Raw genomic sequence first — 27,836 nt, forward strand, 5'->3', positions numbered from 1 at the left:
TTGTATCTCCGCACTGATTAGGGGAGTTGGCATTCAGGCAAAAAATAAAATGGCTGCCTGGATGACTGTCTAGTTCACCTGTTCTCCACCAGGTGTGTTTCAAATGTTGTAGCTCTTAGTAGAATTCTCCTTGCCGCCATTGCTCTTAGGCAGTTTTTGGCACTCTATGAACTTTGGCTGTTTTGCATCTGTTTATGGTATTTTAATTTCATTTTCCTAGGATGTCTTCTACCAGAAGCAAAACCAAAAATATCAGACTATGTACATAGGAATGATTTTGGTGTAAGCAGGATGTTGGAATTTGAAGTAGGTCAACATTCTGCTTTCTGCACTCCATTCGGTTCAGGAAAAGCATATGGAGAAGTTAGAACATGAAATTAAACTTATTTTAAGTTCTGATACAAGTTAAACCGATTTCGTTACGGGAAAGTTCCGAATCCCTCCATGGTGAGTGCTCTTTTTCGTGTTCCCCTGTTAGAAGGAAGGTGTTGGTATAGTCAGTTTTGTGGAGAAAATAATGTGTCTAGCAATTTTTACTTATTTTGATATTTACATCAATTCATTCGACAGTTTAACCAATCTCTCATGTTTTCCTTATTCTAAATTTTTGTCTGCTAGCTTATTCTGCTTTCTTCATCAAAATGCACTTGTTCATTCTTTGCATGCTTTTTCTTCGGCTATCAGCAAATTTTTTACTACTGCCTCGATAAATGTTTCTCTTTTCAATCTACAATGTTTATAGTATCTTCAGTCGTTTCCAAGCTAGATATTATTCTAGCTCCTTAGCTTTCTAATGATGTGTTGATTGGAATGCATTTAAGTACTATGTTGATTTGCTCTTGGACGAGGTGGGAGAGTCTGTAACTCCTCTCCCCTCCACCTTCCAGACTTTACTATTTTCTCTTGCACCTCATTTTCATAACTTCAGTTGACTTATGTGGACGCAACTGAGTTTGTGAATCGCATAAGGCTGTCTCCCTTTCATCGAGTCGTGGATGCGATACAGTACTTGGCTCCTCGCTGCTGTTGCCTTTTATCGCCAAGTGTCACGTCCTGTTGCCACTCACCAGGCGTTCCTGTCGTCACCCTCTGGTAAAAGAAGAGTTTGAATTGGAGAAACTCCTTTGGTTTGATCAGTGTTTTTTGCAACGTTATGCTTCACTGTATCATTATTTAGTTGAGGAAAGAGGCCTCATAGAGAATATGTCTCGCTTGTCTTAACATATTTTGGCACGTTTTAAATATTTGAATGCTGACTTGCCTAATAGACACTGGGATACAGGTAATCTAACCTTAACAGTAGGTAAGTATCCAAATGATTAATTTTATTATGAAAATTTATATTTTTACATGAGTGGGTTTATTTTACCATTAATTGTAGATGATTTTAATTTTCCATGGAATGCAAACTCTAGATTCCATCTGATGTACATTTATCTGAAGTTGGAAGGGAGTGAAGTGTTAGTGAATATTTTAAGGATTAGTCTTCTGTAAGTTCATTCCTTACCTAATGGCAGTTGTAATTAATTCATCACTGAATACTGATATTGAGAATCAATAATTACTGTGCTGTGAAACACTGAAAGGATTAAAGAATTTTCTCTGAAATTAAGCAGCAGATATTGATTTAACGTTTTCTTGATTCCAGTATGAAACAGGATGGCGGTTCAAGAAACGGCCTGGTGTTGACTTTCTGTTGCATCATTGTGGACCACCGCTTTTTGAAGTTGTGATATATACTAATGAACAAGGATTTGTAAGTATACAATTATCTTTTAATATTGATAAATACTTTTGAATATGTTATATTTACAATTTCAATGAACCATATGTATTAATAGCAGATGCCTGTGTGTATTTAATCATAAGTAAAAGTAAAGTTTATGATGTATCTATATTTTATGGCAATTAGAAAACGGTTTCTCATATTCCCTTGAAACTGAACTTAGAATTCCATTTGTTTTTATGACATCAGAATTTCATAGGAGAATGAAACGATCAAATACATATATTATAGGCTGTATGTAGAAAACACTTATGTAATAATGAAAAATATCTGCACATTAGTGTCCAGTAATTAGCATTACCCATTTCCATCATTATATAGTTTGTGTTTACCATTCTTTAACTAAAAATGTTTTCATGCCAGTAGCATGTTTATTGTAAAATAGCAGTCTGTTTGGCAAGCATAATCTAGTATATCTACCTAACACGAAAAGAAAATAATTTTGGGTACACTTATTCTGTGATGTGTGATGTGTGTAGATGTTATCTTCTTCATTAGAAATAAGTAACTTTACATGCAATCAGACAAAAACATAAAAGTACTCATGCAAAAAATGACGCAATAAAAGTGATCTAGAAATAAGTAACTTTACATGCAATCAGACAAAAACATAAAAGTACTCATGCAAAAAATGACGCAATAAAAGTGATCTAGAAATTAAAATTACTAGAATAAAAATATGTTAGAAAAACAGAAGATTACTGCACACACAATACTTGAACACATTAACTAAAAAACCAAATCGTGTACACAAATAGGAGATTATGTAATGAGCAGAATGAAAAAAAAAGGAGAGAGAGAGAGAGAGAGACGAGAGAGAGAGAGAGAGAGAGAGAGAATTTTAAGTTACAGTAGTGCCTCAGGATATGAAATTAATCCGTTCCAAAGCGACCTTCGTAACCTGAATTTCGTAACTCGAACTAAGTTTTACATGTAAATTGCCTAATTTGTTCCAAGCCCTACAAAAACACCACAGTAAATTTTATAATAAAGCTAAATTGACCAATAAACAATGAAATACATACAACAATTTGGACCATTCATTACCTAACAACCTTTATTGTAGTACGTACCTGTAAATAATGTGTATTAGTGTACATGGTACAAGAAATACTGTACGTACATTTACGTATACGTATATGTAGTAAAATGTGGAACCTTACCTTTTGAGTGAGGCGAACTCTGAAAGTGGCGACAGAGGAGGAGGACAAATGGCAGAAAACATGAAATCTTAACTTTATGAATCAATAAAAAATTGCAGAATACATTAACACTAAACTTTATGAAACACATTAACAAATGGCAGAAAACATTATCACTTCTTGATTATCTCCATCTTCGTTCTCCATAGAAAACATCCTCTTCTTTCCGTGAACTTCAGCAACATTCTTGGGACCCATGACTAATAACGTAAGTAATTAAGTTCACGCACAACACGGTAAAGTAACTTACAGTACAACAAAAGCGAAATCACTAACGTGAATTTACGTTAACAAACGAAATATATGTGAACGAACGAATTCCAGTGTTTACGATAACGCTGCCGCAAAAAATGGTCAAGGAACGCCATTACATAAAGGCATGATGTGACAGATGCTGACCAATAGGAGAGCAGGATGGTGGCGAGTCTACTCAGTTGGCGGGGTGTGAGTTTTAAAATTGTTCTCGGCGGTCCGGGAGAATCTCGGACTTTACCCTTTCATTACCCTGAATTAATTTCATATACAGAAGCAAAAAATCTTCGTCTTTGCTTTCGTAACTTGGATTTTTTGTAAGTAGGGACTTTCGTATGTTGAGGTTCCACTGTATTTAACAATATGCCAATGTTTACCTAAGAAAATTTATATTGTATCTGCATACCTATTTATTATTGTTATGGAAAAGTGTGAAAAGATGCATTGTTAGAGTATGCTAGCCAGAAAGCATTGTGTTTTTTTTTAATACACATACAAATAACATTAAATGCATTTTCATAAATTTTGAATATTGGAATGTATGAACATAACCTTAATCTCCAGATATACTCCTGGAAAAAGGAATGCATAACAGATTCACCAAGCAAGAAGAATTGTTTTCTACTTGGAGAGTGGTCATTAGCAGCAGAGATTATTGCCAGACAAGACAAACGCTCTACAGCAAGCATTTTCAAGGCCAAAGGTGGAATTTTTGGTAGCTGCTGTTAACAAGGTCTGGATCCCCTCAGAGTCTTCATTCCTTTAGTGGCAGTTTTTGTATGTTCTTTGAGGCATTTGAGGTTGTAGAGCTGTGTCAGTCACAGGACTGTCTTATCCCAGGAATTGGCATGCATTTCTCAAGAGAACTTCAGATATTTGTCAAAGCTTGAAGGGAGCTTCATTCTAGACATCTAGAGCTTGCATGGTGGAATTTAACTAGTACTTAGTACTCCAGCATTTGAACCTTCAGTTAAAATACCATAAGGGGCTTAACTGCAAGGATGGTATTCCTGCTATGAGTGGCCTTGGCAAAACTGTTTAATGAGTTTATACTGTTACTAGTGCCATGGCACACCTAGAATTATGAGTCTAGTTTTATCTTAAACCCCAGGGTTTACTTGCTTAGACATAACTTCCTTCAAGGCTCAAGCTTTGGCACTTTTGTCTTCCTGCGTTGCCAGTTGTTGTGGGAAAGAGAACCATGCTCTGTGCCCTTTCAGGACTTTGTGAGGATAAAGTGTAATTGTAGAGGTTCAGGCTTCCCCTTTTTTTTAAATTATTATTTAAACTAGGAAGCCTGAAGTCAGAAAGAACACTCCCTGTCTTTTGTCTGAGAATTGATAATGAAGGCTTGCAAAAACACTTCTATGGCACAAGCATCAGAAGTGAGATTGAAAGATCACCCCAAACTATGCTTCATGGGATTCACCCTCTACTTTTGTGAGGGTTGATTTGGGAACTTGATACTTAACTTCTTTGATGTTTATTCATAAGAGGCCAGAGGGTAGTATCCCTCCTATATCTTCACCCTCATCTTCATAATTTGTTCCTTTTCACAGTGAATCAGTGTATTTGGATTTTGATAGATTTTAAAAAACTATTTCTGCTCTGTGTATATTTAGATTAGGTAAGTAGGTAGGCAGAAATGAATGAAGTCCTTTGAAAATTTGATTCAGTGTTCCATGTTTTGTTTAGTTTTTCTTAAATATCTCTATATGGTAACTTGCCTGTGTACTGTACTACTCTTCAGTTTTTTATTCTGTAATTTATTCTCTATTCCAGACTGCTTTCCCAATCATTGATCATCTCGATCCCAATGGCCTCATTTGGTATCGACTTTACAAGGATACAACTAGATACGTAAATGGCAAGCATGTTAAAGATCTTAGCTGCCTCAATCGTGATCTTGAAAAGGTAGGTCTGTTTTCCAAAATTTCACTGCTATTCAAAGCATAAAGTACTTCATTTGGTAGAACTGGTTAAGAATCAAATTCAGTATTTGTATAGCTATGTGCAAAATTGTACTTTCAGACCAGTTTTGTTTATAATTGCATAAGATGTCATAGCAGGTTCAGAAATTAAAATTTTCTACTAATCAAACTTACTCTATGATGTAGGTTTTAGAAATCTAATAGAACTTTATTTTTCCTATACATGTTCAATTCTATGGGTACCTCATTTTCTTGAAAAGATACAAATTCGTATAGATATCATGATGCATATGGTGAGGCAAAGCTTCATGTTTATGCATAATTCTCTAAATAAAAAAAAATTGATTGCAGTTTCTTCTGTTTTATTCTTTCATGCTTTTTTTATTGAGACTAATTTGGTGTTGTCATATGTGTTGTTATTATTTAATTATACTCAATAATTTGCCTAAAAGTTGTCTGAAATGTTTTATTAAAAGAAAAAGAAAAATAGAAAGCAGAAGCATGAATAAATTATTTTGATTAATGAAAATGTTTTACTAAAACTCATTCAAAACAGGTAATATGTATTGACTGGGATGCAGATGCAGTTTCAAGTCCTCGTAACCATTTGAAACTGAAGAGATGGGATGGCAATATGAATGACCAGTCTCTTGTTGAACTTGGATTAATGCTTAGAAGTAAGTAGTATATTGTACATTTTATTTTGTATAATGGTGTCTTTAGTAATGGATCATCTGATTCAGGAACCACTAGTTTGGGATGATTTTTTTTTATTTGATAAATTTATGACTTTCTGTGGTAACATTTTCCTTGAGTCCAGGAGCTCACATGGTTCCAGAGCCCTTAATTAAAGTCATTTCCAGGGCAAAAAATCTTCCTCATCTAGAGAGTTAGCCAGGCTGTCATGAAGTAATGAGTTAGTGTTGAAACAAAAGTAATTGAAAATATACATGTACAAACCCATTAATTAATGGATATTGTCCTTGTTTTTTATCCCCTTATATAGTAGCTTCTGCTGATAGCTTAAAGAATAACTAGCTCCACTACTAGAATCACCTAGGAACCTAGATGCACATCCAGACAAGTGGGACAGGAATTGACTTATATATATCAAAATAATTCTGTCTCTTCTTTAAATACATTATACTTTAAGTACAGACCAACCCCAACATTCGCAGGTCTGTGGTCATGCAGAACACAGTATAGACCAACCCCAACATTCACAGGTCTGTGGTCATGCAGAATACAGTACAGACCAACCCCATCATTCACAGGTCTATGGTCATGCAGAACGCAGTATCGATAGACATCAGAGTTGATCGATGTGTAAGGAACGCTTGAGATGACAAAGCAATTTCCACTAAAGAATAAGCATTAAAATGCCAACTTAATGAATCTGGACTTGAGGTCAGTAGGAAAGTGGGTAGCTGTAGCCTGAATGAAATAGAGAGATAGCTAGACTATTATATTAGTATATGAAAAAAAATCCCATTATGTAGTAGAAAGAGCTAAGATAAAGATGGGTATGTGAAGCCCACACTACACTGCGGTGACAGTAGACACTGACAAGGAAAACAGATTTTGAAAAGGTGTCTAAAGAGTGGCAAGACTCATGGCCAGAGTACATTGTGAGATATGTTTAAGTCAGTGGTCTAAAATAGACAGATCTCAAAGACTGAGAGGTTTGGGCATGTGATGAGAAAAGGTGAGGATTAGTTTGTAGGGAAAGCAGTAATGCAGAATTAGTAAGATGAGGACCTGGAGCAAGGACTAGATAGTTATGGAAAAGGTGATATGTGGAGCAGAAAATGCACAGGAGAGAGGAGAATGCAGAGAATCATTTTATGTCTTGACTCCACAAAAGAAATGCTGATGTTAAAAAAGCTTAGGTTAAAAAAACATATGACAATGATACAAGGCAGTTTATGATAGTGATGGAGTGCAGTACTGTCTTTTGCTGCTCTACAATACATTTTACAAAAAAAATAACGTGTAAAATAAAATAGTAAAATAACATGTAACATGGTATATTTAAAAGTACGTAATCTTGTCTTGATAATAATAGTGTACTGAATAACAATGTATTAGTAGTACTGAACTACATGTATGCTTTTATTGTGTATGCAATAAAGTATGCACTCTGCTTACTTAATTAAATTCCTACCATTCTTGCTATCAGAACAGTTTAAGTAAGATAATTAATGTACATTTTCATGTATGACACTTACCTGGCAGGTATATATATAGCTATATCCTCTGTCGCACTGGCAGAATTTTCAAAACTCGCGGCAACCGCTAGATCACTGGTAGTTCAGGTGATCGCCACCCCGTTCCTGTGGCGCTGGCGCTCAGAACCATTCCCATTTTCGTCAGATTTTCTCTGCCAGCCGAACCGTCAACATCGTTGAGGGTTCCCTGCTTGAATTTCGAGCTCGTTAGCTGACTTTTTGCTGTACTTGGATGGATTCTTTTGGTATCGTATTGGAAGGTTGGATTGGCAATCGCGTTTGGATTTTCTTACAATGTCTGATTCTGGTATTGTCTTTAGAGTGTGTGTGAAAGAAGGGTGTAAGGTGAGACTACCGAAAGCCTTGGTAGACCCTCACACAGTGTGTAAGAAGTGTAGAGAGGGTGTGTGTACTTGGGATAATAGGTGTAATGAGTGTGAAAGTTTGAATGAGAAAGAGTGGAAGACTTTCACTAAATATGTGGAGAGATTGGAGAAAGATAGAGTGAGGAGATCGGTGTCTTGGAGTGAGAGGTCAGGCTCTTCTAGTAAGGCCTTGAATGCTTTAGTTATTTCTCCACCTCCTTCCCAAGTAGAAGTTGTAGAACCTTCACCTCAGGTTTCTCCTGCAACTGCTGCTGTTTCTGAGGATCCAAATTATGTTAAAAGTGTTTGCCGCCCTTGCATCAATGGGCGATCAGATTCAGCGTCTTATGGACAAAGTGGGTGCTTTTGATTGTGACAGTGTAGTGGAGGGGGCGGCTGATCGTCTCTCTCGTGCTCCTAGACCTAGACCGCTGCCAAGCTCCCAGACCCAAGGGAGAAGGCATGTCGACAGTCGAAGGGAGGCGAGAGGGGTCCCCATACGATCAGTCGTCCCTTCAGGCAGTCCTGTTGCGTCCCAGGCTGCAGCAGTGCGCCATAGAAAAGGCGACACTGGGAAGTGTTTTTCTTCAACCGATAGCTCTGCGTCAGGCAGGTATCGGCGCTATGTGGAGGAATTGCGTCCCCTGCACAGACCTGCTTCATCTCAGGATGAACTCGGCTACGCGCAAGAGAGGTGGAGTAGCCCCAAGATTTTCTCATCTAGTGAGGATGAGGACGTTGTTCCTGTCAAAAGGAGGAGAACGTTTCGTTCAACGGAGGACGCAAGACGTTCTATGGCCGGCGGTTCACCTGATTAGGGCTCTCCTTCTGCGTCCTGGGTGCTCTCTCCTGTGTCTTCTCCATCTCGCAGACCTCAAGTCTTTGCTTCTAGTCGTATCAGTGCTTCTCACCTTCGATCCCCGCCTTCGTATGGATCCTGTCAGGAAACGGAAACTAAAGACTTTCTAAGAGAGATGCAAGGGAAATTAGCCGACCTAGTTAAGTCTTGGGAAGCAACGGAGCAGCCTTCTTCAAGACGTAAGGACACGTCTCTCCCCGTCAAGTCCTCCAAGAGGACGCATCATGAGAGTTTGCCTCCTCCTCCTCGCACTTCGGTTTCTCGAGTAGGACGCACGGTGCCGGCTAAGACGGACGAGCGCTCCGTCATGCAGGACGCAGGACGCAATAACAAATTGGATACTCGTATGATGGACGTAGCTCAAGCGAGGGACGCAGGACGCAGGCAGCAGGACGTTAACCCGTCTTCCTCCCGATGTGTTCGAGAAGATTTTTGTCGACAAGACTTTGGATTACAAGATGTGTCTTCAGCAGAAGAGGAGGTGGAAGACTTAGCGTCTGAAGAAGAGAGAGATGGCGAAGCACCTTCTTCAGATTATAAAAAGTTAACTGATTGCCTCCTGTCAATCTTCGAAGGGGAGTTTCAACCCTCAGCTCTGTTGTCCCCCCTTTCTCAGTTCTCGAGGAACAAAACGCCTAAGAAGTCATCGTTTTTGAAAATGAAGCTATCTATTACAGCAAAGAAAGCTCTTCAAAGGATTAATACGTGGTTGAAGGAAAAGAGGGAAGCGGGTAAGACTTCTTTCCCCTTCCCTCCAGCCAAATTAGCCTCGAAGTCTGGAATCTGGTATACAACGGGGGAAAGTCTTGGCCTGGGAGTACCTGCCTCCTCCCAGGGGGACTTTTCCAACATTGTAGACAGCTCCCGCAGACATGCTCTGAATGCGGCCAAAATTTGGTGGACGTCTTTAGAGTTGGATCATCTCTTGAAAGGCATTTTCCAAACATTTGAGGTGTTTAATTTTCTTGACTGGTCCTTGGGGGCTCTGGCTCGAACCTTGGAAGATAAGGAATCATCTACATCTCAGCTTCCAAGCAGTATTATGTCCTGCATGGACAAAGCCCTGAGAGATGGGGCGAACGAGTTGGCATCGCTTTTTGCTGCAGGAGTATTGAAGAAAAGGTCCCTCCTGTGCTCTTTTGCTGCAAAGGGCGTTTCTAACGCTCAGAAATCAGAGTTGGTTTTTTCCCCACTCTCAGATCAGCTGTTTCCTTCAGATCTAATCAAGGATATATCGCTATCTCTGACTCAGAAAGCGACCCAGGATCTCTTGACGTCTTCGGTAAGGAAATATTTGCCCCCCAAAGTTGTTAGGAAGACACCTAAGGAGTCAAGACAGGCTAATCAGCCCTTTCGAGGCAAGACTTTCTCTTGCCCGCCCTTCAGAGGAAAAAGAGCTCCTCCCAAGAGAGGTTCGAAGCCCAGTAATAAACAATGAAGAACAAGTCCTTCAGACATCAGTTGGGGCCAGACTCCAGAAGTCTGGCACGAAAAGGGAGCAGACCCTTGGGTCGTCACGGTAGCCAGGGAAGGTTACAAGATCCTCTTCCTGAAGAAACCACCTCTTTCGACATCACCGAGGGATCTCGGAGCTCACTACAACGATCCAGTGAAAGAAGAGGCACTACAAGAGCAAGTCCTTTCTATGCTCAGGAAAGGAGCAATAGAACCTGTTCTGGACCACTCATCCCCAGGATTCTACAACCGGCTTTTCCTAGTAGCGAAATCCTTGTGGGGATGGAGACCAGTACTGGATGTAAGTCATCTCAACTTGTTTGTGGAGAAGACAAAATTTACTATGGAGACAAACGAGTCAGTACTGGCAGCAGTGCGTCCAGGGGACTGGATGGTTACCCTGGACCTTCAAGACGCGTACTTTCATATCCCCATTCATCTGGGATCCAGGAAGTACTTAAGGTTTGTGATCCAGAACAGGGTCTTTCAGTTCAAAGCCCTCTGCTTCGGACTTTGCACAGCTCCGCAGGTGTTTACAAGAGTGATGTCAAGCGTGGCGAAGTGGCTGCATCTACTAGGGATAAGAGTCTCTCTATATCTAGACGATTGGCTTATAAGAGCCCAATCAAGACAACAATGTCTGGAGGACTTAGAAATGACATTGGCGTTAACAAACGAATTGGGTCTGATGGTTAACTTAGAAAAGTCGAATCTGATCCCCAAACAGGAGCTAGTCTATTTGGGGATTCTGATTTCCTCAGCGACTTTTCGGGCTTTTCCATCTCCCGACAGGCAAGTTCAATGCATTCGGAAAGTGCAAGCCTTTCTAGAGAAAGACCAATGCTTGGCATGAGAGTGGATGAGCCTACTGGGGACTCTCGTCGCTGGAGCGGTTCGTTTCTCTAGGAAGGCTTCACATGAGACCCTTACAAATATTCCTGAACCAAGTCTGGCCAAGAAAATCGCAACCGGATTCCTTCCTGTTTCGAATTCCTTACAAGATCAAGGAGAATTACTATGATGCTAACTCCAGGAAAGTTAGCGGAGGGTGCGTCGCTCCAACAGAAGAACCCAGATCTTGTATTATTTTCAGACGCTTCGGACGCAGGCTGGGGAGCGACTCTCGGCCCTCGAGAAGTGTCAGGTCGTTGGAACAAGGAGGAAATGGCATGGCATATAAACAGGAAGGAACTGAAGGCGATTTTCTTGGCTTTGAAAGCGTTCAAGGCGGTGATCCGCAGCAAGGTGGTGCAGGTCAACGCAGACAATACCACAGCTCTGACGTACATCTGCAAGCAAGGGGGAACTCATTCAGTATCGCTATGCAAGTTGGCGGAAGAGATCCTTCTATGGGCAGAGAAGGACAACGTTACCCTGCTCACCAGGTTCATTCAAGGGGAGAAGAATGTGAGAGCGGACCTGTTGAGCAGGGAAGGTCAACTTCTGTCTACAGAGTGGACCCTACATCTAGAAGTATGCCAGAGCCTGTGGAATTTATGGGGTCGTCCAGTGGTGGACTTATTTGCGACCGCAATGACAAAGAGATTACTGACATACTGCTCTCCAGTTCCAGACCGTCAAGCAGTCGCAGTAGATGCCTTCCTTCTGGATTGGACGGGACTAGACGCTTACGCCTTTCCCCCGTTCAAGATTTTAGGAAAGGCTTTGAAGAAATTCAGGGAGAGTCAAGGGACGAAACTGACTCTCATAGCCCCTTACTGGCCGGCCCAAGATTGGTTCACAGAGGTACTGGAATGGACAGTAGATGTACCAAGAACACTTCCAGCAAGAGTAGATCTACTCAAACAGCCTCACTTCAACAGGTATCACAAGAACACCCTCGCTCTGGGTCTGACTGCGTTCAGACTATCGAAAGACTTGTCAGAGCGAGGGGGTTTTCTAAAGAAGCGGCTAGAGCTGTGGCTGGATCAAGAAGAACCTCAACTATCAAGGTGTACCAGGCGAAGTGGGAGATCTTTCGTAAGTGGTGCAAGAGTCGGAAGGTTTCTTCATCCAGTACCTCTGTGACCCAAATTGCGGACTTCCTTCTGTATTTAAAGAAGGAAGTAGGCTTGTCAACTCAGACAATTAAAGGATATCGAAGTATGTGAGCCTCAGTATTTAGACACAGAGGTTTAGATATTACCAATAATCTCGATCTGAGAGACCTCATAAGGTCCTTTGAAACAAGGAAGGAACACCGTTACAGAACGCCTTCTTGGAATCTCGATATAGTCCTGAAATTTCTAGGAACTAATAAGTTCGAACCGATGGATCAAGCTTCGTTAAGAGTTATCTCGAAAAAGACGATCTTTTTGGTGGTCTTGGCCACAGCTAAAAGAATTAGTGAGCTGCAAGCCATTAGCAAACTTATTGGCTGGAAACATGACAGGGCAGTATGCTCTTTTCAGGAGGACTTTTTGGCCAAGAACGAAAATCCTTCTCATCTCTGGCCAAGGTCTTTTGAGATTATGGGTCTTTCAGATCTTGTAGGACAGGAACAAGAAAGAAGAAAGAGTTCTGTGTCCAGTAAGGGCTTTGCGCTATTATCTAGAGAGAACTAAAAATATTAGAGGGACTTCAGAATCACTGTGATGCTCTGTGAAGGACCCCAGCAGAGCAATGACCAAAAATGCTATTGCTTTCTTCCTCAGGGAACTGATTAAGGAATCACATGTTATGCCAAGAAGAAAACGTCGGTCTTCTTAAGGTTAAGGTGCACGAAGTGAGAGCAGTAGCTACGTCCTTGGCATTTAAAAGAAATATGGCCCTCAAAGATATCATTGAGACGACGTTTTGGAGGACTAATTCAGATTTTGCTTCTCGTTACCTTAGAAACGTCAAAACAACTTTTGACAACTGTCAAACGTTGGGTCCTTACGTATCCTCAGGAGCAGTATTGAGCAAAGGAGTTTCCACCCCATAATTACTAACATGCTAGGTTATTTTAATTAGTTGTAGTGTTTTTATGGTTGTTTGAGAGGGTTTATTCCCTCTTCAGTCTATGAAGTGTAGTGTGTTAGGGGTTAGGTGTGTGTGTGGTTCAGGTGGTCTAACTTGTCCTAGCATGAATGCCCGTGGTAAGAGAGGGCTAGGGTTTCCTGTCAACAAATTGGTCCCGTCCAGTTGTCAGACCAGTTTCATAGCTTCATCAACTGTCAGGTCACGTCCTAGTTGGGAGCTACTAAGGTTTAGCAGGCTAAGAGGCAGGATCTATGAAGTCAGCTACCTTAGCAGGTAAGGAACCAAGGAGTATTTTAAAATTTAATTTGAGTTTTAAACTCTTACGATGTTGCTGTCTTTGACCCACCCCCAAATGTGTCAGTCAGCTATATACATACCTGCCAGGTAAGTGTCATACATGAAAATGACGTTATTATGATATAACAAAGTTTCATGTATACTTACCTGGCAGGTATATATAATTAAATTCCCACCCACCTCCCCTCAGGAGACAGGGTTCAGAGAAAATCTGACGAAAATGGGAATGGTTCCGAGCGCCAGCGCCACGGGAACGGGGTGGTGATCACCTGAACTACCAGTGATCTAGCGGTTGCCGCGAGTTTTGAAAATTCTGCCAGTGCGACAGAGGATATAGCTATATATACCTGCCAGGTAAGTATACATGAAACTTTGTTATATCATAATAACGTCATTAATGTTAGTTGGGCCCAGGAAAGGTGAATATATGCATGGCTGAACATCATCAACATCAAAATCACTTCTCATAGACCAAGATGTTGCTTCTGACACTTGACAGTTGTGGCAGCAAAGACCCTAATGGGATCTCTCCCATCTTTGAAAAAAGAGGAAAAATTTAATTGCTCCTTAGATTAGTGCTGTGATTTTCAGAAAGTTAGCTGGATTTGCAAGTTTTTCTTTCTCTTATCCCTGTTTTATCTAAAGTTTGTGAAAGGCTGCTGTGTAAACGTTTTTTTTTTTTTTTTTTTTAGGTTTTTGAAAAATTTTGTTCAGATGGTTTTGTTATTGGTTTTGTTAGGTTCCTTTTAGGTTTATTGCATTCTTGCCAGTATGTACCTTGATGAGGGTCCAGAGGTGCAAATGGTTGGTTTAGATTTTAGTGTAACCTGTGACGTTGTGAATCATAAAATTATATTGGGAATTGGTGAACTTTTTTTTAATGTTCTAAATGAATTTTTAATAGGCAGAACCCCAAGTGTATAGTAACTTTAGCAATGTCATTTCTGGTGTACCTTAAGGTATTGTTCTTGGAACTTTGCTCTGATTACCTATATGTACTAGTGATATGTAGCAATTGTCTGGTGAACAAACTGGTTGTATATGCTGATGATGGTACTCTTCTAGCTATGTCCCTTCTCCTTGCCTTTGGGTGGTTGCAGAAACCTTAAATAAGAGATTTGCCATGTATTCATGAGTGGCACAGGCTTTTGGGGCATGAAGCTTAACTCTGCTAAAACTCAGAGTATGATAGTTGATCCAAGATACTTTTGCTTTTGCATCATGATTTACAATTACAGTCAAAGCTTGGTTTTCGTATGCCTCCCTTTTCAAACTTTTTGGTTTTCATTCACTTGGAAATACTCCACCCGGGGCCCAGCGCATGATCGGTCCCCCGTATCGAATGCCAAAACAAAGCATCTTTTCTTCTTATCTGCCTCATTCTGTTTTTGTGTTCATTGCTTTTGTGGTTTTTTATTTGAGTGCAACTGCTAAATAAGCCATCAAGGGGCCAAGGAAAGTTCCAAGAAACACTATAGAATTTAAGAAAGAACTCTTAGCAATGTGTTGGAATAAGTTGCATGCTGATCCCAGCGAGAAAATGTCTACAAGTGCTGCTGTTGAATTTAAGGCCAGCAGAGGCTGTTGTGAAAAATTCTGAAAACGAATGGGCATACATGATGTGCCTACTTCAGTTATTAAGGACATGCTTGCAAAGTGGAATGATATAAAAAATTTTGTTGAGAATTATCATCCCAACAAAGAAGTTGTAATCCATGTCTCCAAGATGTATAATGACAATGTCATTTTCATACAATCAACTTACCTGTCAGATATATACATAGCTAAGACTCCGTCGTCCCCGACAGAAATTCAAATTTCGCGCCACTCGCTACAGGTAGGTCAGGTGATCTACCGGCCTGCCCTGGGCGGCAGGACTAGGAACCATTCCGTTTTCTATCATATATTTTCTGTCGCCGGTGGTATCAACATCGTTGCTGCCACCTCCTGACTGGAATTCGCTTTTCTAGACAATTGATCATCTTTTTGTGGACTTTTGGTGACGTACCTGGATCGTTGTTTTGGCATTCGCTACTGTGGACTGGATTTGGACTTGCTTTTAATTTTTCTTCAAGAATGTCTGATTCAAGTGGTTGTGTGAGAGTGTGTGTGAATGTAGGCTGCAAGGTGAGGATACCGAAGGCTTTGGTTGATCCTCACACTGTATGCCGCAAATGTAGAGGTTTTGACTGTTCTATTTCTAACACCTGTCATGAATGTGAGAGGTTGAATGTTGAGGAATGGAAGACTCTAACTTCTTACTTGAAGAAGTTAGAGAGGGATAGAGTCAGAAGGGCGGCATCTAAGGGTGCGGGTAGTAGTACAAGGCCTATTGAGCCTTTTAACCCCTTCGCCACTGGCCTGCTGCATTGCTGCTAATGCTTGCATACCGCATGAGACCCCCTTTCGACCGCGAGTATCAATCATTACTTGCTCCCACTAAATTTTATGTTATTCATATTTTTCCTTCATATTCTTATGTGAAAACATTGTGTGTATGGATATCAAAGAATATTTTTTACCCCATTGTCAAAAAATTACAAAAAATATAGTAAGAATATCGGAAAAAATAGGAATATTTAGTAGAAAAAGTAATTGCAGAAGTAGGAACTGTTATAAAGTAGTAGAAATAGCAGTAAAGTAATAGAAATAAAGTAGCAGAAAAAGTAGTAAAGTAGTAGTAAAATAGTAGTAGTGGTAAATAGCAAGTACTAGTTTTTCTTTACTGAAACAGTTATTCCTAGGTTTCATACAGAAACAGCATATACATCAGTGAATGTTTTAGGCAGCTTGGTAATAATAATAATAAAACAGTAATAATAGTAATAATAATAATAATGATAATAAAAGCAACAGCATCTCATGACCAATACGTATATACATATGGGGCAGTTTATTCACCCCCATTATCATCAGCAAGCTATAAAAAACACATCTCATCACAAGTAACAGGCCTCCATAGAAGTCCTTTCACCTTACGCTTTCCTGTTGAATGAAAGTACTACTCTGCCCGAGCATTCATCCATTCACACAATTTGTCAATTACATCACAACAAAAAAGGAAAAAAAATGCATCACGTAAGCAGATGAAATCTGGTGTGTAAGCAGGAATCCCATTGCCACCCTCCGTGAATCAGGGGGGGGGTGGGTCTGGGCGCAAGTCACAAGATGGATCAGTTATGAACTGCCAGCCTTCATCGACAAGAGGTTCAATGTCTTCCAAACACTCGTTGTCACTGTCAACCTCTAAAAAATTATCACTGTAATCATCATCTGATAGATTTGGCAGGTACTCAGACCCTGACTGAAACACTTATCATCTGACATGATACTGAAAAAAAAAAAAAACATAAAATAACTGCAATCAAAAGGGAAAAAGATTTGGAATTCAAATCTACATGGTTTACGGACAAAATCGTAATCATCCTTCTCAGATAATAGCCTGAGGCGCACTGGTATATGCCAGTACCCCTCCTAATATCCCACTATTGAAAATGACGTCACAGACAGTCCATCGGACCGCTCCATTGTTTAGAATGAATTGTGGGTGGAGCTTCAGCACCTCTCTCGTACACAATACTGTGTCTGGAAACCATCCAAGCTAAAGAAAACGCTTTGCTTTTCGAGGAGGGATGAAAGACGTACACGCGTACGTCCCTGTCTTTTATTACTGTACCGTAAAAGACGTACATGTGTACGTCCCAGTGCTGAAGGGGTTAATGATTCTAACTCTTCTCTTAACTATGCATTTGATTCTAATTCTGTATCAGGGCCCTCACTGGCTTTACATTCAGATTCGGCCTCGGAAATTGCTGAACTGAAAGCTACTCTTCACAGGATGAAATCCAAAATGGCTGCCATGAAAGGTAAGGATTGTGAAAGTGACTATTTTAGTGAAGTGAGTGTCCCCAGTGTTGTGGAGGGGGCGTCTGACCGTCTCTGCGACGCTCCCAGGCCTAGACCTCTTCCAAGCTCCCAAGCCCAGAGGAGAAGGAAAGTCGAAAGCCGTACGGAGGTTGTGGAGAATTCCCCCCGGTCAGGCGTCCCTTCAGCAGGCTCTGTAATTAGACAGACTGCTCAGGACCGCTATAGGAAAAGCGTCCTCAGAGAGTGCTTCTCTTCGTCCGCCTCTCCCTCTCCTAAACGAGGGTGGAAGGATTCGGACCTTTCCAGGCCCCTGAAAAGGCACTGGAAAGATCCTATTTTGGATTCAAGCCCCGAACACTTTTCGGAAGAAGCGCCTCCCTCGATCAAGAAGGCTAAGAGGGTTTTGACGTCCCCTGGCTTGGACAAAACTCCTTCGAGGTCTCCCTCTCCCGTTCAAGAAGACGCCGGAGAAGCTTCCAAGAGGATCATTTTGGCTGTGCAAGAACAGTTATCCGCCTTGGTAGGAGTCCTTTCGAAGGATCCCCCTCGTAGAAAAGACGTGAGGCTTCCTGTCAAGAAGTCTCGTCTTCCTTCTCCCGCCAGGAGTGAGGCTCCTGTGGGACGTGAGGCGTTTGAGATCTCTTCTGATAGAGACTCATTCGACGATTTTGAAGCGCCAGACAAGCGCGAGGCGCCAGTCAAGCGCGAGGTTTCCTCCAGACGAGAAGCGTCTTATAGGATTCAAGCGCCAGATAAGCGCGAAACACTTTACAGGCGCGAGGATGTAACCAGACGTGATACGTCTGCCAAGCCAGCAGCGTCAGCCGAGCGCGAGGATGCAGCCAGGCGCGAGGATTCAGCCAGGCGCGAGGCGCCAGACAAGCGTCATCCATACAAGGATATAGCACCAGAAAGGCGCGAGGCGCCAGCCAGGCGCGAGGCGTCAGCCAGGCGCGAGATGTTAGAGAGGCACGAGGCATCAGTCAGGCGCGAGGCGCCAGCCAAGCGCGAGGAGTCAGCCAGGCACGAGGCGCCAGCCAGGCGCGAGGCGCCAGCCAAGCGCGAGGAGCTAACCAGGCGCGAGACGTCTGAATTATTGCAGAGGAGCTCTGTACATGCTCTTAGCCCCTCTCCTATTAGGAGTTTGTCTCCCGCAGAGAGGGTTATTGGGCAGGAAGACCCAGAACGAGAATTGATTTCTCCTTCTGATCCTATATTGGAAGAGGACTCAGAAGACGAGACTCACGGCAGAGAAGGGCTGTCTAACTATAAAGTTTTGACAGCTCTCCTTCTTCAGGAATACGGAGATGCCTTGATCCCTGCCGCTCCTCCTTCTCCTCGTTCACTTTTTTCATGCTCCAAGACGCCGAAGTCGTCGGCTTTTCTGAAGATGAGGCCGACGATTTCTATGAAGAGAGCTCTTCAGTCGCTGGATAGCTGGATGCTAACCAAAAAGGAGCTAGTCAGAACGGTGTTCTGCATGCCTCCCGCTAGACTTACGGGCAAGAGAGGTATTTGGTACCAGACTGGGGAGAATATGGGGCTCACTCTCCCAGCTTCGGCTGAAGCTGACTTTTCCAGTCTGGTAGACGCATCCAGGAGACATAGCCTTCATACGGCTAAAATAACTTGGGGTCTTTCGGAGTTGGATCATCTCCTCAAGGGACTTTTTCACATTTTGGAAGTCTTCAACTTCCTAGATTGGTCCCTTGGGGTGATGTCCAAGAAGGCCCATGCCTCGGAAGGACTCGATCCTGACGTACTCCTTGCAATATTGTCGTGCATTGACAAGGCGGTACAGGACGGCTCAGGGGAAGTCTCTTCCTTATTTGGAGCCGGTCTCTTGAAGAAGAGATCTGTTTTTAGCGCTTTTTTGACAAAAGCAGTTTCTCATTCGCAAAGGGCAGCCTTGTTATTCGCTCCCAGGTCTGACTTTCTGTTCCCTTCGCAGTTGGTGAGGGACATTTCCCGTTCTCTGACGGAGAAAGCGACACAGGATCTTCTCCTTCAATCATCCAGGAAGAAGAGACCAGTGATGGTGGGAGACAAGAAAGGTGTTTCTACGCCTCTTCAGCCCTTTCGAGGAGGTCCTCCCTCTAGAGCTCCCGCTAAAAGGAAAGCGACTGAGAAGAGAGGTAGAGCCTCTTTCCGTCCCTTTAAAAGGGGAAAGTGAAGTGACGCTCCTCCAAACACCAGTAGGTGCCAGGCTCCGGGGATTTGCGGAAGCCTGGACTCTCATAGATACAGACGCTTGTCAATGTCTGTTCTACAGAAGGATACCTCATTCCTTTCCTGGACAATCCTCCCCTGACGTCAACTCCACGGGAATTGTCCGCCAATTACAAGGACCCTGTGTTGAAAGATACTCTTCAACAAATGGTGGATCAAATGTGGGACAAGAGAGCAATAGAGCTAGTGCTGGATCAAAGCTCCCCAGGGTTTTACAATCGTCTTTTCTTGGTTGCGAAAGCCTCGGGGGCTGGAGACCAGTTCTAGATGTCAGCGCTCTGAACAAGTTTGTTCAGAAACAGAAGTTCTCCATGGAGACTTCTGCATCAGTCCTTGCGGCTCTTCGCCAAGGGGATTGGATGGTGTCTCTGGATTTCCAGGATGCCTATTTTCACGTCCCGATCCATCCTGCGTCGAAGAAGTACCTCCGTTTCATGACGGGGGGAAGGATCTTCCAATTCAGAGCCTTGTGTTTCGGCCTTTCTACGGCTCCTCAGGTCTTCACGAGCCTTATGAAAAATGTGGCGAGATGGCTTCACCTGAAAGGAATCAGTATATCTCTGTACCTAGACGACTGGCTCATCAGAGCAAAGTCAGAGAAACAGTGTTTGGAGGACCTTGCTGTGACACTAAACCTGATAAAGACCTTAGGATTGCTCGTGAACCTCGAGAAGTCCCAACTGATCCCCAGCCAGAACTTGGTCTATCTGGGGATTCGGATGGATTCTCGGGGTTTTCGAGTATTTCCTTCTCAAGAGAGACTAACGAGAGGCTTAGAGAAAGTCTCTCTCTTCTTAGGGAAGGAACGTACTTCGGCGAGGGAATGGTTGAGCCTATTAGGGACTCTTTCCTCGCTCTAACAGTTCTTTCCTCTAGGAAGACTTCATCTCCGTCCGCTTCAGTTCTTCCTCAGAAGATCGTGGAACATGAAGACAGGACTTCTCTCGGACAGTTTTCCCATTCCAGTTCTGATGAAGCGCCACTTAGAATGGTGGCTACTCCCACTGAAGGAAAACAAGGGTACTTCCCTAGAAACGCAGAACCCAAACCTTGTATTGTTTTCCGACGCGTCGGAAAAAGGTTGGGGAGCAACCTTGGGAAAGAGAGAGGTGTCAGGCACTTGGAATGCTCTTCAAGTGTCCTGGCACATAAACTGCAAAGAGCTGTTTGCCGTACACCTGGCCCTAAAGAGCTTCGAACCTTTAGTGAGGAACAAAGATAGTCCAAGTGAATGCGGACAATACAACCGCCCTTGCATACATTCGAAAGCAAGGAGGTACACACTCGTATGCCCTATACGAGCTCGCAAGAGACCTGCTGTTGTGGACATCTCAAAGGAACATCTCTCTTTTGACGAGGTTTGTTCAAGGAGTAAGGAACGTGAGAGCAGACAGGCTGAGCAGGAGGAACCAGGTCCTTCATACCGAATGGACCCTCCACTCAGAAGTTTGTCGGAATCTCTGATCTCTTTTGGGGGACTCCTCATGTCGACCTCTTTGCCACGTTCCTCTCAAAAAGGCTGGAAGTCTTTTGCTCAGTAGTAGAAGACCCCAGAGCTCTAACAGTAGACGCCTTCCTGCTAGATTGGTCTCATGTAGACGTTTACGCATTTCCCCCATTCAAGATTCTGGGGCAAGTGCTCAGGAAGTTTGTGACATCAAAGGGGATGAAAATGACCCTGATAGCCCCCTTTTGGCCAGCTCAAGAGTGGTTCACGGAGGTGCTGGAGTGGATGGTAGACTTCCCCAGATCCCTCCCACAAAGGAAGGATCTTCTCAGACAACCACACTTCGAGAGGTTTCATCAAAACCTCCCCGCTCTCGCTCTGACTGCCTTTCGACTATCAAAAGACTTGTCAGAGCGAGAGGCTTTTCTAGCAAAGCAGCAAGCTCGATCGCTAGAGCCCGGAGAACTTCCACTATCCGAGTTTACCAATCGAAGTGGGAAGTTTTTAGAAGGTGGTGCAAGTCGAAGAAGTTGTCCTCCTCCAGTACCTCTGTAACAGAAATCGCTGATTTTCTGTTATTTTTGAGAGAGGAATCTCGTCTCTCCGTAGCCACGATAAAGGGCTATAGGAGTATGCTTTCGGCTGTCTTTAGGAATAGAGGCCTAGATTTGGGAAATGATAGAGATCTACATGATCTGATTAGATCTTTTGAGACCAGGAAGTCTAAGATTACTTCTCCCCCTAACTGGAATCTCGACGTGGTACTGAAGTTCTTGTCCTCAGCGAGATTTGAACCCCTGCATTTGGCCTCGTTTCGTGACCTAACGAGAAAATGTTTGTTTCTTTTGTCACTGGCGACGGCTAAAAGAGTTAGTGAGCTGCACGCCCTTAGTGATAAAGTGGGTTTCAATCTAGATTCAGCCATCTGTTCATTCAAAGAATTATTCTTGGCGAAGAATGAAAATCCTTCGAATCCCTGGCCGAGAAACTTTGAAGTAAAAGGCTTATCGGGTCTCGTCGGCAGGGAATCGGAGAGGTCTCTTTGCCCAGTAAGGGCTTTAAAGTTTTACATGCAGAAAAAGAAACAGTTGGGAGGTTCTAGACAAGGTCTCTGGTGCTTGGTGAAGGATCCATCAAGACCTATGTCTAAGAATGCTTTAGCCTTTTTTGTCAGGAACGTCATTACGGACACTCATAAGGCTTGCACGGATGATTCTTTCAAACTCCTGAGAGTAAGAGCTCATGAAGTGAGAGCAGTGGCTACGTCTCTCTCTTTTCAGAGAAACATGTCACTAAAGAATATCTTGGAAGCGACATATTGGAGATGTAATTCAGTGTTTGCTTCTCACTATTTGAAGGACATTCGTGTGACATACAAAAAATGTTTTTCTTTAGGTCTTTAGGTCCTTTCTTGTCTGCGGGCACAATCCTGGGTACAGGAGCTAACACCAATCCTTAATTAATACATAAGTCTATAGATATGTTCTAGACTTTCTGCTGAACAAGTGCAGGTGCCGCACAGGCGGCCAGTCACTTTCGTTCAGTAAGGAACTCTTGTGATATCTTTTATTAGATGAGTATCATAAAATTTTTTTTTTTTTTTTTGAAAATTATTGTGTGCGTGTGCAATTTGGTTTGAGTTATGGTTGTTGTGAAGAGTTTGGGGATAACTCGGAGCAATTTTTAATACTAACATGGTGGTTAGGATCAGGTGGTCGGGATTGGTTGTGTGCTCCTTAATAAGGTGTGTTGTCATATAAGTGGATCAGCACCCATTGACAAAGTCCTTTCAGGCTCTGCCGAGTAAGTGGATAAGACCCCTTCGGCAGACCCACAAGAATTCTTGGCCATAGATCACATATCTCGCTAAAGTTTCTTGAGGTGATGCAGACTACGGGGCAAACACCCACGAAGTCTACCACCTATCAGGTAGGAACCAAGGTTTTATTTATACCTACAACATATGTTGTTTACCTGTCTATTCCGGAAGTAGCTGTCTCTTACCCTCCACCGAAGGGTGCCAATCAGCTATGTATATATCTGACAGGTAAGTTGATTGTATGAAAATGATATTGTTATGATACAATAAAGTTTCATACATACTTACCTGGCAGATATATACGATTAGGGCCCACCCAGCCTCCCTGCAAGGAGACAGGCGGAAGAGAAAATATATGATAGAAAACGGGAATGGTTCCTAGTCCTGCCGCCCAGGGCAGGCCGGTAGATCACCTGACCTACCTGTAGCGAGTGGCGCGAAATTTGAATTTCTGTCGGGGACGACGGAGTCTTAGCTATGTATATATCTGCCAGGTAAGTATGTATGAAACTTTATTGTATCATAACAATATCATGTTTAACTGTAAGCAAATTTTAAGAAATGCCAGTAACAAATGTCTCTGGATAGTTTTGTTGTGCGACAGGGGTCTGTCCAGTAACACTAAAGCTGGTCCTAATGCCAGTAGAAAATGAAGTGGGGAAGTAACCTCAGATAGTGCCAGTAAAAAACAGAGAAGTAACCGCAGATAGGTCCTTGGTACCTAAAGTCCTTCTGGAGGGAGATTCCCCTTCCAAACAATAACCTCTCCTCCATCTCCCCTCCTCTCCGTTTTCCATACATACGTTGACAGGTGTTTTCCATACATACGTTGACAGGTGTTTTCCATAAAGTTAAGAGTGATGTTAAATGTTCATTTATTCATTTTATTAGTCATTTATATTTATTTTTCTTTGTTTTCTTTATGTAAAACTGTGTTTATTCCCTATAAAATGTGTTTCTTGTTAATATTTTTGTGGGTCTTGAATGCATTAATTGGAATGGATTATGCACAGAAACCGAGTTTCCACTGAATAGTACGGTTTAAAATTTAGTCTTCTGATTTTAGGTTTAACTTTTGATAAGAAATTGACTTTGAGAATCATATGCAGTATGAAATATTACTTCCTTTGTTTCTCAAAAAGTTGATATCTTGCACAAATGTTTTAGAATATTTTCTTCATCCTTGTTTGGAGCTCTTGTTCTCCAGTGTGGGTTATTTAGTTATTTATCACCTTTTTCTATGACTTTTCTCTCACTGCAGACAAAAGCATAACCCCATCAATGCTTTGTGCCTGTGCATTGTCTTCTCTTTCAGAGAAATTTATGTCCTTGATGGCCTTTCATGGTAAAACAGCCCTTTTTCGTTGATGTAGAAAGTTCCTTCTGTTTAGGGAATTTGCATTTGCATTTTGTTTGACATCAAGTTGGTTGAAAATTTTCTCTATCTCAAGTGTTGTACTTTCATGTTTCTTTATCATTATTGTTGTCTTTATGTCATTTCATTTTGTGTTCTATTATCCTGGCAGCAGTTGAAGTTGGCCTCTCTCTCTCTCTCTCTCTCTCTCTCTCTCTCTCTCTCTCTCTCTCTCTCTCTCTCTCTCTCTCTCTCTCTCTCTCTCTCTCAGGAGCAGTATGATTTTGAGAGGTGTAGGCTAGTACATCAGTCTTTGGGGTAGTAAATTAAACCATTGCTTTTTAACAGTACATCCAGGTTGATAACCTCTAACCCCTGAAACAGCACTCTTATCTAACCAGCAATTAAGCTCCTAAATACCCAAACTAATCAATAAATGATTCCAGTCTTTTCCTTTTATTTTGTTTTACTCACATAGCAAATAATCTATGAACCTTTACTAGGTCCAGCACACAAATGCTAGAATAAAAGAAAGTTGCACAGACACCTCCACTACAATCACTCAATTGTTAGCTATGGTTATCATGAAAGCTCCACTTATCAGATTTTGTTGTTAGGGCGCTAGACCCGCAAATCATCTGACAACTTGGGGGGGTACTGTTGAAATTTTATGAAAATGTTCAGAGGATGTTTTAAATTTTTCAGTGCAATGTGAAAACTGATACTGGCAGACAAAATGTTCTGACTCATGTTGCTATACATTACAAAGTTGTTTTTGTGCAGTTTAAATTATTCTTTGCTTTGGCCTCACACTGCGTATAGCATTTATAGATGTATGTGAATTTCAGAATTTTTCTGATTGCACTTTTCAGTGCTCTTTTGTTTATAGATGTTTTTAGCTCCTTTTCATAGTACTTGCGATTTTGTTTCATACTGTAATTAGTTTTAAATGTAGTTCACATTTTCTTTTCTATATTTTGACTGATTTTTAATCTTTTGTTTTTGTCATGTTTTTCATCTTACTGAGTATTAAAATATGAGTTTTTCTTTGCAGCAATTGCAGAATCTGAAGTGAGTGATGTCAGAGAGGTAATTGATTATTACCGCACATTTGATGACCCCTTAGCTGCATTCCGGGAAAACCAGCGTCTTGCACAAGAACAAGAACTAGCAGTTAAACAAAGGGTTGAAGAAGAACATCAGCAGAAAAAATTCACTAGCTCTATCATTTCATCATTTTTCCGAAGAAGCTAAAGCCATTTCAGTGTCTCACATGTCAAAAACAGGATGTCTTGTAATTCTGTATAATGTTTGTTGTGGCAGCTTGCTAAGCTTGGTCTAAGTTTGAAAGGAACTTACTAGAAGTTTTATGTAATTTTTTCTTATTCAGGTCATTGATCATCTTTTCCTGTTTTTGGAATTAATCTTGCAGAACTTTTTCTAGGTATACATATACCATAATGCATCTTGCTTGTTACTTGCCATATTATGGTACAGTATTATTAGGCCCATTTCAGAAAAGCTTTAAAAAAATTCAGGAGCTTACTTAACGTTAAATTATTCACTGTAGCCAGAAAACATTTATGGTCTTGGTTGTTCGTTGTAAATTGCAGAAAGTAAAAATCTATAGTAATATCCATTAGCATCTGTCCTACATAACTGTTGTGGTTGTTTGAGAGCAATAAATATCAGCTACATCAGCTACCCTGTGTCAAAGAAAACCTTTTACCATGGTGATTGCTTATGGAAAAAAAAGGAGTTGAAATTGGGATGAAAATTTTGTAAATAAAATTTTTTTTTTTTGTATATACGTTACCCTATAGAGTCTGTTGGATCACAAGTTGTTTTGCATTGTGACAGATTTTATAGTTGTAACCTATTGGTTAGATATTTATTTTTATTAGTGCATAGGATTTCACCTGCGAATGCTATGATGACTAGGCCCAACCCTCTTTCAATGTGACTTTCTGTTCTTTTTTCATTACTATACAGTTCTTATTCATCACCATCCTGGGAGCTGAATAAACAGATTATTTACAACAGATTTTTTTTACATATTTTCTAAGGTCAATGTGGAGGAATTAGGCACAGATATTTTCTCCATGTGTCCCTCTATATTTTCCTTGCAAGTTTTTCACTCTTTGTAAATAAATTGTTATTTAGTTACTTTGCTTTAGTTAACCTTTCTTTCTTTGTGGAAATGAAAACAGAGTTGAATGCACAAAATTGGACCTATTCACTCGAAAACATTCTTTAATGTCAAAATATATTCCTTTCTAAGAATCTAAAACATTTAGTGAATTTTTATACAGAGTTCAGGATTTCAGGTCCAAGCAGGGGAAACTTATAACATTGTGAACCAAGATTTTTGACAATGGATCTATTTATGCATTGGTATAAATATTTTTATTGCATTTATTTATGGTTTTATTACTATAGACCCCCCCCTCGCCCCCACATTGTCCAACACATTGGTGGAGTTGGGCTTGTGTGGTGATTGTGGGCTAGATTGCATATTCAACCGTGCCATACCATACTGTTGAACTCGGATGGAGGCAACCTCTTTTGATCTTACAGGGAACTTAATGGATAACATTATTTTTTAGTCTTCCGAATCCATTGTTATTGATTTTCTGCGAAATGAGCATAATTTATTTTTATATAAAACGGCAGAAAGATTAATCCCCTGTGCCATGCTCACAAAGAAAATAGGTTCAGATGAATTTTTGAAGTTGGGGCAGCTTAATACTTGCATTGCGATCGACTTCACTGAGCTAGGTTTTGCAGTACTACATTGGAAAAGGAGACTATTAAAAACAATGCAAACCACCAGTTGAGGCTGCCATCTGTTGGCGGTTTTGTGTAATACTACGTACTGCTTAACCCTTAAACGCCGGAGCGGTAAATAAAAAAATGACTCCCGTGTGCCGGAGGGGTTTGAGAGTGAGCGCGTAAGCGGAAAAAATATTTTTTTCAAAAAATCACAGCGCGCTTAGTTTTCAAGATTAAGAGTTCATTTTTGGCTCCTTTTTTTCTCATTGCTTGAAGTTTAGTATGCAACCGTCAGAAATGAAAAAAATTATCATTATCATATATAAATAATGCGATATATGATAGCGCAAAAACGAAATTTCATATATAATTGTATTCAAATCGTGCTGTGCGCAAAACGGTTGAAGGTAACAAGTTACTTTTTTTTTCGTTGTAATGTACACTAAATTTCAATCATTTTGGTATATAACAAATTGTAAAACGATAAAAGCAACACAGAGAAAATATTATCACAAAATAATGCATGAATTCGTAACGCGCTTACGTAAACATATTTTTTTTCAAAAATTCACCATAAATCTAAATAATGTCCTAGAGACTTCCAATATGTTTCAGAATGAAGACAAATGATTGAATATTACTATACTGTAAGAATATTAGCTTACAAATGCAGTTTTCGACCATATCTGACGAGCTAAAGTTGACCGAATGTCGAATTTTTTATATATATATTTTTTTATATGCAATTATTTCGGAAATAAGAAAAGCTACAACTTTCAAATATTTTTCGTTTTATTCTACATGAAATTGCGCACATTTTCATATATAAAACTCTATGAAATGCCTAATATGAAACAGCAAATATTCCGAGAATGGGCTTACGCATTTCGGAGATTTGTGGCGGAGAATCCGCGCGCGGAGGGAAGGAAAGTTTTTTTAAAAATTCACCATAAATTTAAATATTGTGCTAGAGACTTCGAATTTGTTTCACGATGAAGATAAATGACTG

At 41.1% G+C, this 27,836-nt stretch overlaps 1 protein-coding gene across 2 annotated transcripts in view; it reads left to right on the forward strand.

Moving 5' to 3' along the window:
• LOC135211166 (mitochondrial import inner membrane translocase subunit TIM50-C-like) overlaps positions 1–25,565 on the forward strand; it is a 49,226-nt gene extending 23,661 nt beyond the window's left edge. Inside the window, exons 3-6 of one of the 2 annotated variants that reach the window (XM_064244355.1) lie at positions 1,649–1,756; positions 5,023–5,154; positions 5,728–5,848; positions 25,110–25,565. In XM_064244355.1, coding sequence (XP_064100425.1) covers positions 1,649–1,756; positions 5,023–5,154; positions 5,728–5,848; positions 25,110–25,309 — 561 coding nt within the window. In that variant the 3' untranslated portion in view covers positions 25,310–25,565. The remainder of the gene's footprint in view (positions 1–1,648; positions 1,757–5,022; positions 5,155–5,727; positions 5,849–25,109) is intronic. The other variant, XM_064244354.1, reaches the window with a different exon arrangement.
• The last annotated feature ends 2,271 nt before the right edge of the window (positions 25,566–27,836 follow it).

Source organism: Macrobrachium nipponense, chromosome 4, assembly GCF_015104395.2.
Source record: "Macrobrachium nipponense isolate FS-2020 chromosome 4, ASM1510439v2, whole genome shotgun sequence".
In the NCBI taxonomy this organism is placed as follows: domain Eukaryota; kingdom Metazoa; phylum Arthropoda; class Malacostraca; order Decapoda; family Palaemonidae; genus Macrobrachium; species Macrobrachium nipponense.